General features: G+C 39.3%; 1 protein-coding gene across 3 annotated transcripts in view; it reads right to left on the reverse strand.

Moving 5' to 3' along the window:
* The window catches only part of Pgant9 (polypeptide N-acetylgalactosaminyltransferase 9), a 316,894-nt gene that overhangs the window by 9,394 nt on the left and 292,107 nt on the right, over positions 1-15,393 (reverse strand). For all 3 annotated transcript variants that reach the window (XM_071591079.1, XM_071591078.1, XM_071591080.1), the window contains exons 4-7: positions 11,165-11,329; positions 7,439-7,587; positions 3,513-3,695; positions 2,738-2,923 (exon numbers count right to left, since the gene is read on the reverse strand). In XM_071591079.1, the coding sequence (XP_071447180.1) occupies positions 2,738-2,923; positions 3,513-3,695; positions 7,439-7,587; positions 11,165-11,329 (683 nt within the window). The remainder of the gene's footprint in view (positions 1-2,737; positions 2,924-3,512; positions 3,696-7,438; positions 7,588-11,164; positions 11,330-15,393) is intronic.

Below are 15,393 nucleotides of genomic sequence, written 5' to 3' on the forward strand. Positions count from 1 at the left end.
GTAACTTTATGGAATTCGCATAACATATTGGAATGAAATGAAATAATTTACTTTGTAATTCCACACACTTTATTTTAAAACACAATCAATCCAGGTTTTAACGTTGAACGTCATCATCAGGTGGTCCTCATAGAAGCACGCTGGCTATATATACCTTCTGATCATAGGAGGGGAGGTTGGTCAGAGAGGGAGGGAGGTTGGAGGGGTAAAAAGGTTACAATGTAGCTGGGAAGAAAAGAGAATTACATCTTTTTGACTTGGAAGAGTGGGAAGTGGGAGGGATACAAAATTTCGTTGGTAAGTTCATCTTTTGATGAACTTTTTATGAGGACCACCTGATGATGACGTTCAACATCGAAACCTGGGTCATGTTCTTTGAATAAACTGCGTGGAAATACAAAGTAAATTATTTCATTTCATTTCAATACCTCTTAATGCTGGCAGCCAATGTGCATGCTGGCTTTAACTCCTCTGGCTAAAAGTGCCGTGGCCAATACATTGGCTCTTGCCGACATGTCAAACCATAAATGGACAGAGGTCAAAACCATAACACCTAATTATAAATTTTTGTTTGGAACATACATCTGGGAAAGAGACTGTTCCACATTTATTGAAGGGATGGGGTTTGGGTGGACCCTTACTGACTCTCCACCCACACTGAAGAGGGCCCAGGTCCCAAATCCTCAAGGTCTCAAATCCAGAGTGGCAGGATTTCACATTGGTATCTTAATCCTTCTTTGGGATACTGGATGTGGTGGGAAGACCTCAAGCGGTGTACACCAATTGTCAGAGGGGATGCTACCCTTGGTGCCTTTCATTAGAAGTCATGCCCTCAGTCCCTGAACATTCCCTGAATTCTACCTCTCCCAAATTACACATTGCCCAAGGAAATGGGTATCGAATATATATCAAATTACCCAAAAGTATACAGGATACTAAGGGAGCTACCACATTCAAACATAAATTAAAATCTATAATATAACATATTCTACTCCATTGACAAATATCTCAACAATATTCCTGATCTTTGAATCCATACTTTTAATTTACAACAATGCTCCTAGTCTAGTTTATATTAATGCTTCCTGATTGTGAATGAATATTTGTGTGTATAGCATTTAATATTTGAGTGTGCTGGTGCTACATTTAATGTAATTGTTAGTACTCTATATTTTGTATATCAATTGAGCCTGTATGCATTGTACTCCTTTTTGACCTGCCTTATATCATGTACACACGACATCTACCTGGTGTTTTTGTATTATGATCTTTGGGCAAATAAAATGTATTATTATTACCCCCACCCATCCTTATCAGCTTCCAGTTGCCTCCTCCCTGATAACCAATACTAAAATTTATTTTGGTTTTTCACGTCAGTCTTGACTGTATTCAAAAGGATATAACCTTCCTTATTTTTCTCATAAACCTTCTAAGTTGATTGAAAGCCATATATTTGCATTTAGAATATCATTTTCACAAAATACTAGGGTTTGGTAAAATGATGCCATGGAACTTCTTTCCGTTACTTTTTTCATCTCATAATATCAAACTGAAAATGAAGGTTATCACCCTCCCTTGCTCTAACTTTCAGCCCATTGTTGATCATGCCAATTGCTTCTTTCACCATCACCCAATGAGCACCTTAAGTGTCATTGAAACATTAATTGGCCCCAAAAGCCATCCACAGTTACCTCAACACTTTTCTAATAAACATTATAACAAATGGGACATATATCATGGAATACAATTCTATATCCTGCGTGACTTTTTAGTGAACTTATGTTTGGCCTTCTCTTGCTACAACGGTGCAAGGAATAAAAAGGATTAAAAAAAGACATCAAGGAACAAGGACTAAACCTCATTTATGTGAAAAGTTTCAAATGTTGGAAATTATCTGATGTTTTTGTAGACGACTTTTTCACCTGCATGGATTCAATATGTTAACTTTACAACCAACACCCATCATCAGATAGAACACTGAGCATGAGTTTAATTCTTTGAGAGGAGCACTCTCAAAGAATTAAAAGAGAAATGCATTGGCTAATCTTCAACGACAAACAAAATATTTCAATAAAAACAAACATTCTGCCAACTGAAAGTTTTCAATGAATACATTCCATCAAAATTGTTCAATTATCAGCAAGTGTATGAAGAAAATAGGTAATTTGAAGGATTATATGATGAATTTGGACATAGCAATATACTGACTGAAGTAAAATACAAGTAGGCAGAAATACATGCATACCTATTTGCTACCAAATAATCAATTTTAAAATATAGTAGAACTCATTTTTGTTCAACAGGTTTTTTACGAAGTAATTCAATAGCTGTCTGCAAGGAGGTACACTATAAGAATATGTATTGGGCCTTTGAAACTTTAACTATTTTTAACTACAGAGACCTTAAAAAAATTGAATCATTATATTGATACGTGGTTCACTGAAAAATATCTTTGTAAGATTTAAGATTCAAATCTTCCGGGATCTCTCCCACATGAAAACATTTTCTAGGAAGAAATCTTGGAAGATTTGAATCTTCATGGAAGCCTTTACAGCAATATCTTTTTAAGATTTCAAATTTAAATCTTTAAAAAAATAAAGCAATTTATTTTACTTTGCATGTAGGTTAGTTTATTTATCTTTCACAGTATTTTGAGACAAAGCCTCCACAAAAAGTGATCTTACTAGCAACAAGAGCCATACACGATACATGCCTAAAAATGAAATTTTTAACTTACCAAATCATGGCCTATCCTGTCGTAGTAATACTTGGCATATTCATCCAGCCATACTTCTGACAATCTAACAGAGTTCCTTTTTAAAACATTGACACCAGACCTCCACTTGTATGGAGACCTCTTCCGAAATATGTGCCCTACATGTGAGCAAGGGACAATCTCGAGCGTGCCACCACACATCCAAGTCTGGAAGAAAGGAAAAGATTTCAATTTGACTTCGGCAGCTGTTACAGAGCTCCAAAGGGTTCACAACTATGTTGCAATGCCTCACTCTGATGGAAAACCTAAATTTAAAACAAGCATAGCAATGTGACTTAAAATATATACGAATAAGATCACACACAAGTTGCCAGGAAACCTTCATTTTGTCTAATTTTCTTTTAAGTGCTGCCTCTTCATTTTGCATGTGTTTTCTATGCAAGTGTTCCCAGACACCAGCTCTGGTGGTTTGGATGTGCTCCTCATTGTATACACACAGCCTCCTCATCAAGGGTCGTGTGGATGCCAGAGTGGGGGTGAAGGTTTAAGTGGAAGGCAACTTCACTGGGAGCAGATTGAGAATGGAAGGGCATTGAGAATGCATGAAGTTTTTGACCAAGTAATTCGTGCTACCCTTTGCAGATACAATCTGGCGAATACATTGCAATCTGGCAAATTCATATATGAGGAAAGGTATTTTTCACCATTGGTAAACAGAGGAAAATCTTATGGGCGGAAGCATCAAGGGGTGCTGGCTTTCTCGACTAATTTCTATTCCATTAATCATTCCACGTACCTTGAAGGACAGCTCTAGATTCTCTCCTCCCCATATATCAAAACCACTGTCATAAGTCCCTAGTTTCTCAAAGAAGGCTTTATCAATACTGAATAGACCACCGGCCATTGTGGGACTCCAGACAGGCTCTGCTGAATCCTTGTGTTTCCTTCTTTCACGCTCTGGAACTGCATGCCAATTGAACTAAGAGAAATTAAGAGAGTAAAATATAAGTGACGCCCAAACCATTTACAATGGGGACTTGCAATGCTAGGACAATGTTGAGGGCAGAGAAATTAAAATACACAGTTGGAGAAGGGAATAAAGATCTCTTAAGGCTGTGTGAGGTGTTTTGGAAATATAGTTGGGTCCATTAAAGAGATAGTTTAAGTGCATATGTTACGAGGGTAATCCCAAAATTGAGCTCTTCAATATTTTTAGGAATAGAAAAAAAACATTTATTTGTAAAAACTGCCACATTATTTTGAAGCTTTAAAATTCTTCTGTTTTTCTACATCATTGACAATTTGATTGATGCAGCTTTGTAGGTGCTAGGGTAGTTTTTATATGCCTGCATATAAAAACTACCCCAGACAGACATACTGGTTTGCCCTCATGACATTGAGGAAGCATTGTACTACATCTTTCACATCATAAGGAAGTGGAATGTTGAGGAAGGAATACTGGGAAGTTTTTGGTAAAATCCTGGGGGAGGACCAGCAGATGGGTGCACTGAAGGAATTATTACAGTATTTTAAAAATGGAATAAAGAAAGTCACAAACAGATCAAAAGGAACGGTAGACAGGAAAAGATTCAGGAAGTCATGAGTGGCACAAGAAATGATCAGTAAGGACAAAAAAAAAGATGTATAAAAAACTGACGTGAGACACTAATAAGGCAAAAAAAGTGTTGTTGAAAGCTGTACAAGAAAATGGAAAGTTCAATGGCAAAGGATGAAATCGGTGCACTTAAATGGAATGAGAAATAACTGTGTTTAAGAACAGAAAATTCATTCCCACGACAAGAGGTACGACAGGAAAGGTAGGGACAAAAACAGAAGAGATTCAGGCAAGATAAAAATTATAGAGTGGATCTATATGGTAAATATATTGGGCCAATGTGTGTTGAAAGAAAATACGAGGTCCCAAGGATGCATGATGGTGATATTGAGAAAGCAGTTAGACAAATGAAAAGGAACAAGGCTGTTGGAATAGATAATATCCCTGCATTAATTGAAGGCACTCAAGGGTTTAGGGCAATATGGAAAGAAGGTTTTCATGGTCTAATACATAACATTAATGAGAGAACAAGTTGGACAAAAGACTTTGCTAGGATCAGTATTACTTCCCATTTAATAAAAGGGAATGGCAGCAGTACACGAAGAATTGAAGATTAATATCAAATGAAGTTAAGAAAGTACTTAGAATCATGAATAAAAGGGTGAAGAGGGTAAATGATTACTTGGAGAATGATGAGTTTGGGTTCAGGAAGGAGAGAGTTAAGTAAGTGTAATACCATAGAAGTAACAAGGAATAGAGAGGAATACAGAAAACAATTGGGAGGTATGAGGTCTGTCTAAATACCATCCAGCCATGCAATGTTTAAGGAAAAATAGCCTACCTATAACACTGAGGAGGCCTTAGTCTTAGCCTTTAAGCTACTCTCCTTGGGACCTCACACACTTATCCCAGCATCTCTCTTCCACTTTTTAAAAAAATCAGCAAAGTTCTTTTTGGGAATGGTCATCAGCTGACTCATTGCATTCTCCTTTACATCGTTCATAACCAACCGCTGGGGAGACTGGGCTTTCATTTTAGTGCCATAGCCATAGACCCAAAACTCTTCTCCAGTTATGACCTATTTTAGAAAACCTGGGTCATCGTTTGTCCCCTGCCACTGCACCATGAAATTCTTGACGTTGACGAGATAAAGAAGAATCTGATGAGGCAGCTGATGACCATTCCTAAAAGTGACTTTGCCGATTGTTTTCAAAAGTGAAAGAGACGCTGGGATAGGTATGGCATAAGTATGGTCCCAATTGGAGCACTTTGAAGGGGACTCAGGCCTCCTCATTGTTCTAGGTTGACTATTTTCCTCAAAATATTGCATAGTTGCATCCTTCCCGGACACACCTTGTATTTATTTGTTCAGCAGATTAAAGGACTGGATTTGATGGAATAAAGGGGGTAGAATTACTGAATGTTTTGAAAAAAATAGGAGTAGATTAGAGGGACGGAAGGCTGATCCACAACCTGCACCCATGCAGGTCTGAACGGGTGTGGGTAGCATATAGACAGTTCAGATGGGCAGTGTTAAGTAAGATGGTCAGACAGGAAGGTTGATAACAACTGTGCTCACCAATGTATTGTTCGAGGAAATGATTAAGGAGGCATGGGTACGGTTGGAGGAAGAATTGATGGTGGATGGACAAACTCTGGTTAGCTCATCCTCCAAGGGAGTGCAATTACTGCTGAATGCATTTACAAAAAAGTGTGACAGGCTTGAGATGAGAATCAATAAGTAGAAACAAAGGGGATGGGTTTCTTCATAAATGGAAAGACCATGATAAACATAAAAGTATTTAGCAGTAAACTAGAGCAGGCAGAACAGGTCAGGCAGGCAGAACAGTTTAAGGCATATTTTAGATGAAGTAGTAAGGCAGAGGAGCAAATTATTATGGCTACTTAAAGAAAAATAGCATAGGTAAAGAAGCTTTAACCAAGTAGGCAGTGATGAAACCAGTATATATTTATACAGAAGGAACTTTAATATGGAGTGTAAGGGTTGGAATATTGGTCATTAAGGCAAGAAGATATGTGCATACTTAAGTTTAAGCTATGGGTGCAGATGTTAATGAAAAAGTAAATTGGACAGAAAAGAAAACAAACCAAATAGCTCTATGTATGTTAGTTGAGGAGAAAAAATTTTGGGAGGGATTCAAAAAGGGCAAGAAAAATGTACGTGGAGTATTATGAAAGAGAGTGAACTGTTGGATAAATAACCTTTCACAAGGAGGAGGGAGTTGATGACAGGGACTTCAAACAAGGATTTTAAGATGACAGGGACTTCAAACAAGGATTTTAAGAAAAGGCTTGTCAAAACTTTGACATGGAGTGTAGTTACGTATGGTGCTGAAATATAGCCATTGAAGTAGGATGCTAGGCATAGATTGGAGGTTTTTATAGAGAAGTACCAGTTACCTGAAAAGAGTACCAGTTACAGTATTTAAGAAAAATCATCGGGGAGATCATTAGTATGCAAGAGAAACTGCACTTGACCAAATACTGAACCCATAGGGATACCTGAATTATTCCTGAACATTTTGCTCTTCATTGTTTCACATTTTTTCATTGGCTTTTCCAAAATGTTTCATCCTTCAAATTATCAATAGTCAGAGCAGTAATACCATATCACAAAGGCTAAGAAATATTGATAAATTATTGTGAAACTTATTGACGAAAATAAGCTTAAAAGGATAGACTTTACCCTCAGATCTGCCCAAATCTTAAGAATGCCACTTACATGAATTCAACATAAAGAAGCAACTTTTTAAAGTAAATTAAGAAAATAGTTGGTGGAAATATAACTTGGATTTTTATTACCATTGAATGACGATTTCTGCTTAACATATGTGCTAAAATGATCTATTTTAGGAGGTTATGAAACATACACAACTAATTCACATTTTGCACTTATTCCATTGAATATGATAAGTACATTCTAAGGCACCCAAATATCTCATGGTACGCAAGATCTACGAACAACTTGTTTGATACTTGTTAAAATGTTAATTATTGGCTGTGTCTTCTTCATGACCAAAAATATATCATTTTCAGCATGTATGTAAAATGTAAAAATGTAAAACGTTTTTCTGTGGTTGCTACTCTGTTGTCAAATTTTTTTGTGGCACAAAGGAATGGAGACTAAGACATGATCTGGTTAATACCTGTAAATTCCAATCAAATCCGCCAACATTTACCGCTCCTGAGCCCCGCCAGTGATATTCGAGCGTTGTGTCATCAAGGACATCAATCACAGGGCAGACCACGGTGGTGGAATTTCGAGCTATCCTATCCAGCAGTGGCTCCAGCCATCCTACAAGTAGAACAACAAGTTAACATCAATTTTATCCCATTATATTGCACCTTAAAGCATTCAAATATGCATTGCATTTTTGAGACTTGAAATATAGAATGAGATTATTTTTTTATTATGATATTTCTGAATACTTTTACGCTATGTATAAATGGGGGTAATGAACATATTAGCAGCAGTCAGCAGAAGGCAACAAGAGTATAATAAAGCTCTGACTCATGAGGTCTCATCAGGTTAGCATATGAGAATAGGGACAAGGAAATTTCCTCTGGTGGAAAATGGGCTGAACAAATTCAGAATACTATGTACATAGATATATGGTTTCAAGTAATAGAGCTGGCCAAATGTCAGTATATCAAGGGTTGGTATCAGTATACCAAGGGGTCAGTATCAAGATGTGTTGATCATTTGAAGAATTGCTAATGTGAAATTACGACCTTGAGATATGATGATACATTGATACATATCGTATTTTTACAACAACTACAAAAATAGAAAGGTTATTTTGATGTGGTCAATTGATTCCTTCTTTAAAAATCAACGCTGAGCATCTATATTTATCTTTAACATGACAAATGGATAATATTTTTGATTTGGCAATATGAAATTGGAGACAATACAGGGTACTCATGATATGAAATGTGATTTTCTGCATTTCCATGAGGTGGAGAAAAATATGACTTTTCAAAAGAGGACAATAAAGATTCTAGGCCCTGTGGCATATGATCATATAATTTTAAATTGGCAATACTGTATCAATGCCGGGACAATGTTGTCAATACTTCTTGAATGCCCCAAAGAGGTCTTGTTGAATTGATCAAGTATAATGTATTATGCTCTTCCTTTACTATTGAAACACTTGACCAGTCTAAATAAATTTTAAAAAGAAGAAAATAAATAAAACTTACAATTCAAATGAAATCACCTAGCAGGTGAAATATATACAGCAACCTTGACGATACCCATCATTAACATTGAAAGGCTCAATGACCCAATTTATAATTTAAATTAACCTTTTTCTTATTTTCATATAATGCCCTCACAGCATTCAGTACACCTTTACAACTTCATTTTACAACACCTTTAGTACTTCATTTTTTCTTATTTCTTCCCACATTGTTTGTTTATTGAAACATACTAATTATTATTATTACTGTCTCCATGATTCATCAATTCTTTAGATTAATCAGACCACATGAGATTTGGCATTGCAGTGAAAGAGCAATTCTCTAGTAGCTGGATCACTTCCATCTGATTAAAGTTTATTAAATGCTCATTACTATTTACAGGAATGCATTCAATCCAAAATAGTCCGAGAATTGACTGACTTCCCCTCGTATAGATGGAAAGTATTCAGCAAGTGGATGGATTTCCAGATAGCAATCATCATGCTAACAACTCACCAACACCTTGACTTCAGCAGATGAGAGTGGAAACAGAGCTGTATCAAGTGAATAACACACAGTCCTTAACATGGGCAATTTCCACTCTAAACACTCAATGGGTTCCCATCTTGTTCTGTAACGCTCCCAGCCCCTAAACTCTCTAACACTGTAGTCCATGGATTTGCATCTTACCCTGAAAGCCGCTATGAGGGTGGGTGGCAGGGGGTGTTGGGCCACCAGCTTTTAGAGCATTTGGTGATTAATGGCATTCAAGAAGTAAAAATATTGTACATTATACTCCTTACTGTTGTAATCACAAGTGTAGATAAATGATTCCTCACTCCAATCCATCGCTTCTGCTGTTGAGCTCCCTTGTAATGCCACACTGTGGTCAAATGCAATGTGGTGCTCAAATTAAATTATTCTTTAAATCTTATAGTTTAAATCACACATGTACTCCTTGCTCTCTTAGCATATCCCTCCAGCCCAGGATAATCCAATACATGCTGGCGTCATGCTTTCTTTTTGTTCATAGCAGGCAGATTTTCTCTCCATATTTTTGTTAAAATTCTGAAATGATTTCCAACTCTGCACAGGATCCCAAATGCTTAAAGTGCATTAAAGTTCAAGGTCTCATTCATGTCAGGTCTCTGACCAACCTCAAAGGATGCCTCCACTTTACTTTTTCATTCAAATATGTTCTCCTCATTGATAGGTGAGACTCCGTAACTCCTTTAATGCAGCAACATAGATATTTCCAACATGCTATACCCATGCTGAGTCTGATGCCAGTGTCACTCCCAGGTCAATATATAGCAAATAGTAATGCACTGTTCCACTGTTTATAGTGGGTAGTGGGAGAGTGCATTATTACCTGTTATGACTTGATCACGTTTACCTTCCACCACATCATGCCTGACTTAACAAAATTGATTCCCTCCCAGGTCTACTGTCCTTATGTGAATTAAAAATGAACATGCCTACAGCCCAGAAGCAATGGAAAACGAAACAGCCCAGACTGTAAACATGATTGCCACTTGGTTTGATTAAAGGGGGGGAGGTGAAAAGCAAAGTTTCAAGTAAGGGGAAGATACACACTTTTGCCATTTGGGTGCGTGTGGATTTCATTTTCCACTAATCTTATGTTTACTTTTAAGAGACTGCAGATGTAACAGTATAAGGATTTCCTTTCCCAGAAAATAATTACTGCAAATTTTTCCTCATAATTTTAGATGCAACTAGTATTGCTCAGGTCTCTAGAAAGAGTCTCAACATCTGAACTGTCGACACCTGCGCAGAAGACCATGTCTGCTGTGGAAGGAAGGGTGGGGGGGGGGGAATGGAGGGAATGTGGGCGGGGTGGGGAATGGAAGGAGAAGAGGAGATGGCTATTTCCTAGCGAGCCACGTTCAGGCCTCCTTCCATAAACACAGCACCAAGCTCAATGCACACAACTTCAAGAGTTTGAAAATGTAGTGTCATGTCTGAGGAAGGAGGGATGTGGTAAATGGGACATTGAAACAGGTTTTCAAAGAGATATCATGGAGAAAGGCATATTCCCAATGCCAAGTCAAGGCATTTAATTCAATTTGCAATAAGAGTTAACAATCCATGAAGAAATGTGGAAGGGAGGCACACATTTAATTGAAAAGATTATGAAGGAATTGAAATGGAGTGTTGGAAGGGCCTTGATATTGTTAAATAATTAGTGAAACAGTTATCAATATTTAAAATTGATAGACAACCAATAAATTCAAACTTGGGAGAACAACATATTTCATTTTTCGGATTTGATTCTGCATCACATGCATTTTGCACAAACACCAAAGTCATAATCCAACCGAGAAGTCAGACGTGAATTTTAGGTAATAGGAGAAAGAATGTAACCAACCTGTACACCACACGGACTTCTGTAACTTCTAAATAATACCATACATGAAACCTTAATAGTATATGAAAAAAATCATTCAGCATTTGACGGCATTGCTTCAACATTTAATTTTACATTGAGTTTACTTTTTGCATCTTTACAAAATGGATGTATAGGTTATCCTGGAATAAAATGAAGTATAAATTTAAATATTTCTGGGAAATTTCCTAAAAATCCATAATCGGAGTACTGCACTGTTATTGTACAACCATGGTGCTGCCCCACCGCTGGACCTTTTCCAACGCCTCCCCAAGGGACTCACCCGTGGTGCACTCGCAGTGGGAGTCGAGGTAGGTGAGGACGGGGGCTGTGGCCTTGGCGGCCCCCAGGAGTCTCGCCCGGATGAGGCCCTCCCGCTTTGCAGCCCGGATGATCCGCACCTTGGGGTAGTGGGACATGTAGTCCACCAGCTGCTGCTTCAGGTGAGCTGTGAGAGGAGGAAATGCCCATCATCAACACTCACTTCAGCCAGTTTCTCAAACGCACCACCCAGCCATTTCATTCAAATCCTCTGAATACAGTCTTCTAGATAATAATAAAAACCCAATAATATATACTACAAATCAGAACATTAATCATCGTTTGTTCGTTTGTTTGCTTGGGGACCAATCACAACAAGACATTTTAGAGTAAGGACTTATAATATTCTGCAGAAATAGGATAATAATTTGCAAGGCAACATAGGTTAAGTCCAATTTAGTTATACTTTTCTGGAAATTTTTGGGATAAAAAAAACCAGTTTCCTGAAAATAAATAGGTACTTCTTTTTTTCACATAGATACTAGCACATGCTTCGCTCAGAATTAAGATTTAAATTTGTTCACCTCAATGAGGGGTGCAATCTTTCTCTCACTATTGTATCAATCACAAACAAATATTATTATTAATACCGGCAGATGAACAGATCCTCCATGCAACGTAAGCAGCGGCATAAAAAACTCGATAATCTTGGACAATTTCTTCGAAAAATAACTTAAAAAGCATCAAGTTCAAACTTTCAATGTTCTAGGCCATGATTCCATATCCTGGAGAGGAATTCGCTGATTAAAATTTTCAGTTTTTCAGACCATTGGCAATAATCACTTTTGGCATAATTTCTGAATCCTGAGCTACTGACCAGAAGGTCTGTGTTTGGCTCTGGGATGCCACTGGGCACCCTCACCTTCTATCGTATCTATCTACGTAGTATCTGCCTGCCACCGCTAGGGTGTGTGGCAGGGGTGACAACACACTAAGCATACAACATCAGAAATCAAGTCTTTCTTCATTTTGTAATACAATATTGTTGTAAAATTTCTCATTTTCAGTCAACTGATTCTGTAATGCGCCACGTGATTCCAACCCTTTGGCTGACTGGCTAATTGATGCATGATCATTCGCAAATCTGACTGATTGGAAAAGATCCGCACCCTGTACTTCCGCTCCAGCTTACAGCATTCCCCATGCCTCGCTTGCCATTTCTGCCGCAAATATATTGAAAATATAAGGAGACAACTGACTTCCCATGTCTTACTCCCCTGCCTAACACTGTCCATCGTGACTCTCCCTTAGCTATCCCACGCCCGTGCAGGCTGATTGGGAGACATTTGCGGATTCTGCATGAGTCGTGCATGCCTTCAGTCTATTCCTATTTTCTGTGAAATTTCATCAATTGGACCCAGTCTGCTCTGTCGAACAAGTGTCTGATCAATTTTCACAAACTATAAAAAACATGTTACGAATTGTGGGCGAATGAAGAACGTCGATTATAGAATATTGAAGATTCATTGAGATGCTGCAAGGCGATGGGGGATGATGCCCTGGGACTCTGTCGGATTGCCTCATTGGCGGGCGGTCGAGGGGAGACTCGGTGATTAGCGGAGAGGATAAGGCCACGCCTCGAACGGTCAAGGTTGGAAGAGGGAGTGCTGATTGATGTCATGCCATTATCATACTTAATTATGTACGAATCAATCCACGGCCCATACATTTGAACATGGCCAACGGCCGAAGGGTGTAAGTTGAGTTATGCAGGTGATAATCTTCGGGCATTGAAAACATCTGCAAATGATGTCATACACATAAGGCGATTCATTCACGGTCAGTTTCACCAGAGACGATCGACATTTGATTGGAGATCTATAGTTGATTTGTTGATTGATGTTTTCGCTGACTGCGTTTAGCAGACGCAAATCGGTGTGGATCGTGGCCCAAATCGGCGGTCAGGTTGATAATTAAAACTGGGCGATCAAATCGAGAATCAAACAATGAGATGGGTGGCGAATTATCATCTGACGGAGAAAAATAAGTCGCCCTTTCTTATTGTAATACAAGGGACCACAAAAGGCTCGTCATGGGGTGTTTTAATTAGAGTGTAAGGTTTAATCAAACTATGAACCGCTTCGTTCCGTTTTCTAGAGTTATACAGGTAGCATTCGAGGTGAATGGCATTTTCCTTTGTCGACTGCAAGCACACCGTATCACTCATACTAAGTAGCCTTTCAGAGTCTTTCGCGGGGGTCCGCAGCACCCCCCTCCCCCCCGGTTGCATCCCCACCCAAAAGCGCGGAAGAGACCTTGAGGCGCGGTAGGGGAAAAGGGGTACGGGGGGAGGAGGAGGATTGCTCGGGGAGCGGGAATCCCGAGTGGAGAGAGGGGGTGGTGCAAGGAGGGGCGAAGCGGGCGGGAGATCCCTCGCGGCCGCGACAAGAAAATTACAGCGCCGCGGAGCAAAAACCCTGCCCCGACTGAATCACACTCCCCTTTCCGTCCCTCCCCAATCCGCAAGGACCTCGCAAAAAAGGTGACAAGAGGCAAGGGCGACGAAACAGCCGAGGGAAACACATTACTCTTCCGCAGCGGGAACTTGAAAAATAACCAACTCGTCGCGCGACATTTATGATAATGAGCAAGGGAATTTAATCCCTCGTTGCATTTGATTGGAAGGCTCCTGGATGAAGAGAGAGAGAGAGAGAGGAGAGGAGAGAAGCCTTTACAGTCCATGACACGTGAGTGAAAGTTCCTAAAAACTTGAAAGAAATCTCCTCTACCTGTCGCATGTTATTCGTTTCCTCAAGGTTCAGGATTGCGTCTCAACTGATTTAATTATTCGTATACGTACATGTACACTTCGGCCAAAAACGCACAAGTTTCTTGGTTTATGTGTGGGTCTTACTTGTTACACAAACGGGAACGACCGTAGATCCCGTAAATGTAATAAATTCACAATGCGATTTACAATCGGATTCTGATTTACCTGATCCGGAAACCGTTTACATTTAGGGGAAGAAGACTTTTGTGGAAAACGTCGCAACAAATTCAATGCGGCTGGTTATCATTGGCATCCTTCCAAAAGATGAGCGGATTGGAGCGGGTAATTTTTAATTTTGTGCCAGAGACTTGGTTGGTTGTGGGCACATCGATATTCGTGGGTCGGCGCCATCAGAAGCACTCGCCGGAAAAGACCCTCGAAGTAAGTTCCTTAAATTCCATTTCTTGTGAAATCCTGTGTTTCAAATGCCAGTTACATAAAATAAGCGATTTTATGCTTCTTATTTTTCAAGGAATGATTCCTCATTCACGGATTGGCCATTAATATTTTCCTGCCGGTTATTTCAATCGGCGGAATAACAATGCGTGCGAGGGTTTTGTTTCATGGTGATTAAATCCTTCGCCAAGGTGACCGATCAATTTGGCCTGCCGCAACCACATCCCTCGTAAGGATCAATCGGCCTTGGTGCCACCTCGCTTGCCTCCCCATCGCCTGGGGCGCCAACCTCGCTGGATTGGACAATCGAAGGAGCTCACGATCGAAGCTGCATACACTCAATTAGGCGATTCATCTCCAGAGACAATCACGGCGGTTGAATAGAAATTTGCCAAGGAAACTGGAGTCCTCTAGGTTCACTAAATATTTCGTTAACTCGATTGTAGTCGCCTAAAAGGAGCTCTTTCCTTCCTCCCTCAAGGGGCGTTGGAATGTATATATTCCATGAATATTCACGAAGATTAAAAAGTGGTTCCTCCCGAGGAGGATGAGGAAAAAGAGGTTAAATATTATCGGAGGATTAGCGCATTTACATTTCAAATCGTCGGCCGTGGGAAATAAGCGGGAGCCATTAAAACTCGGCTCCGATTAAGTAATAGCCAAGTAGAGAAAAAAACACTTTAAGGCTCTCGGGAAAAAATAAAGTTGGAAATTAAGTCGTTCGTTTCATTTCGCATGCGCGAATTAGAGCTCGCGACCCTTAAGACATTCGCAATTCCAAAGGAGGTGGCTTGTTTCCCGGGACGAGCACTCGTTCGCTGCTTATGTGACGAATAAGTTGAAGAAGTGGAGAATTTTAATATTGTCCCTCTAACCCCTATTTACTTAACGGTGAGCACCGCTTAGTGACGTAGATAATGTTTATTTACTTTTAAAGAAAACCATCCTCTTCCCCTACTTTTTGTTTCTACGGTGCATTTCCAGATATGCATACAGAAATATTACCGTAAGCATATTGCTAGAAG

The sequence above is a fragment of the Hetaerina americana genome, unplaced genomic scaffold (assembly GCF_022747635.1).
Source record: "Hetaerina americana unplaced genomic scaffold, ioHetAmer1.1.p SCAF_41, whole genome shotgun sequence".
In the NCBI taxonomy this organism is placed as follows: Eukaryota; Metazoa; Arthropoda; class Insecta; order Odonata; family Calopterygidae; genus Hetaerina; species Hetaerina americana.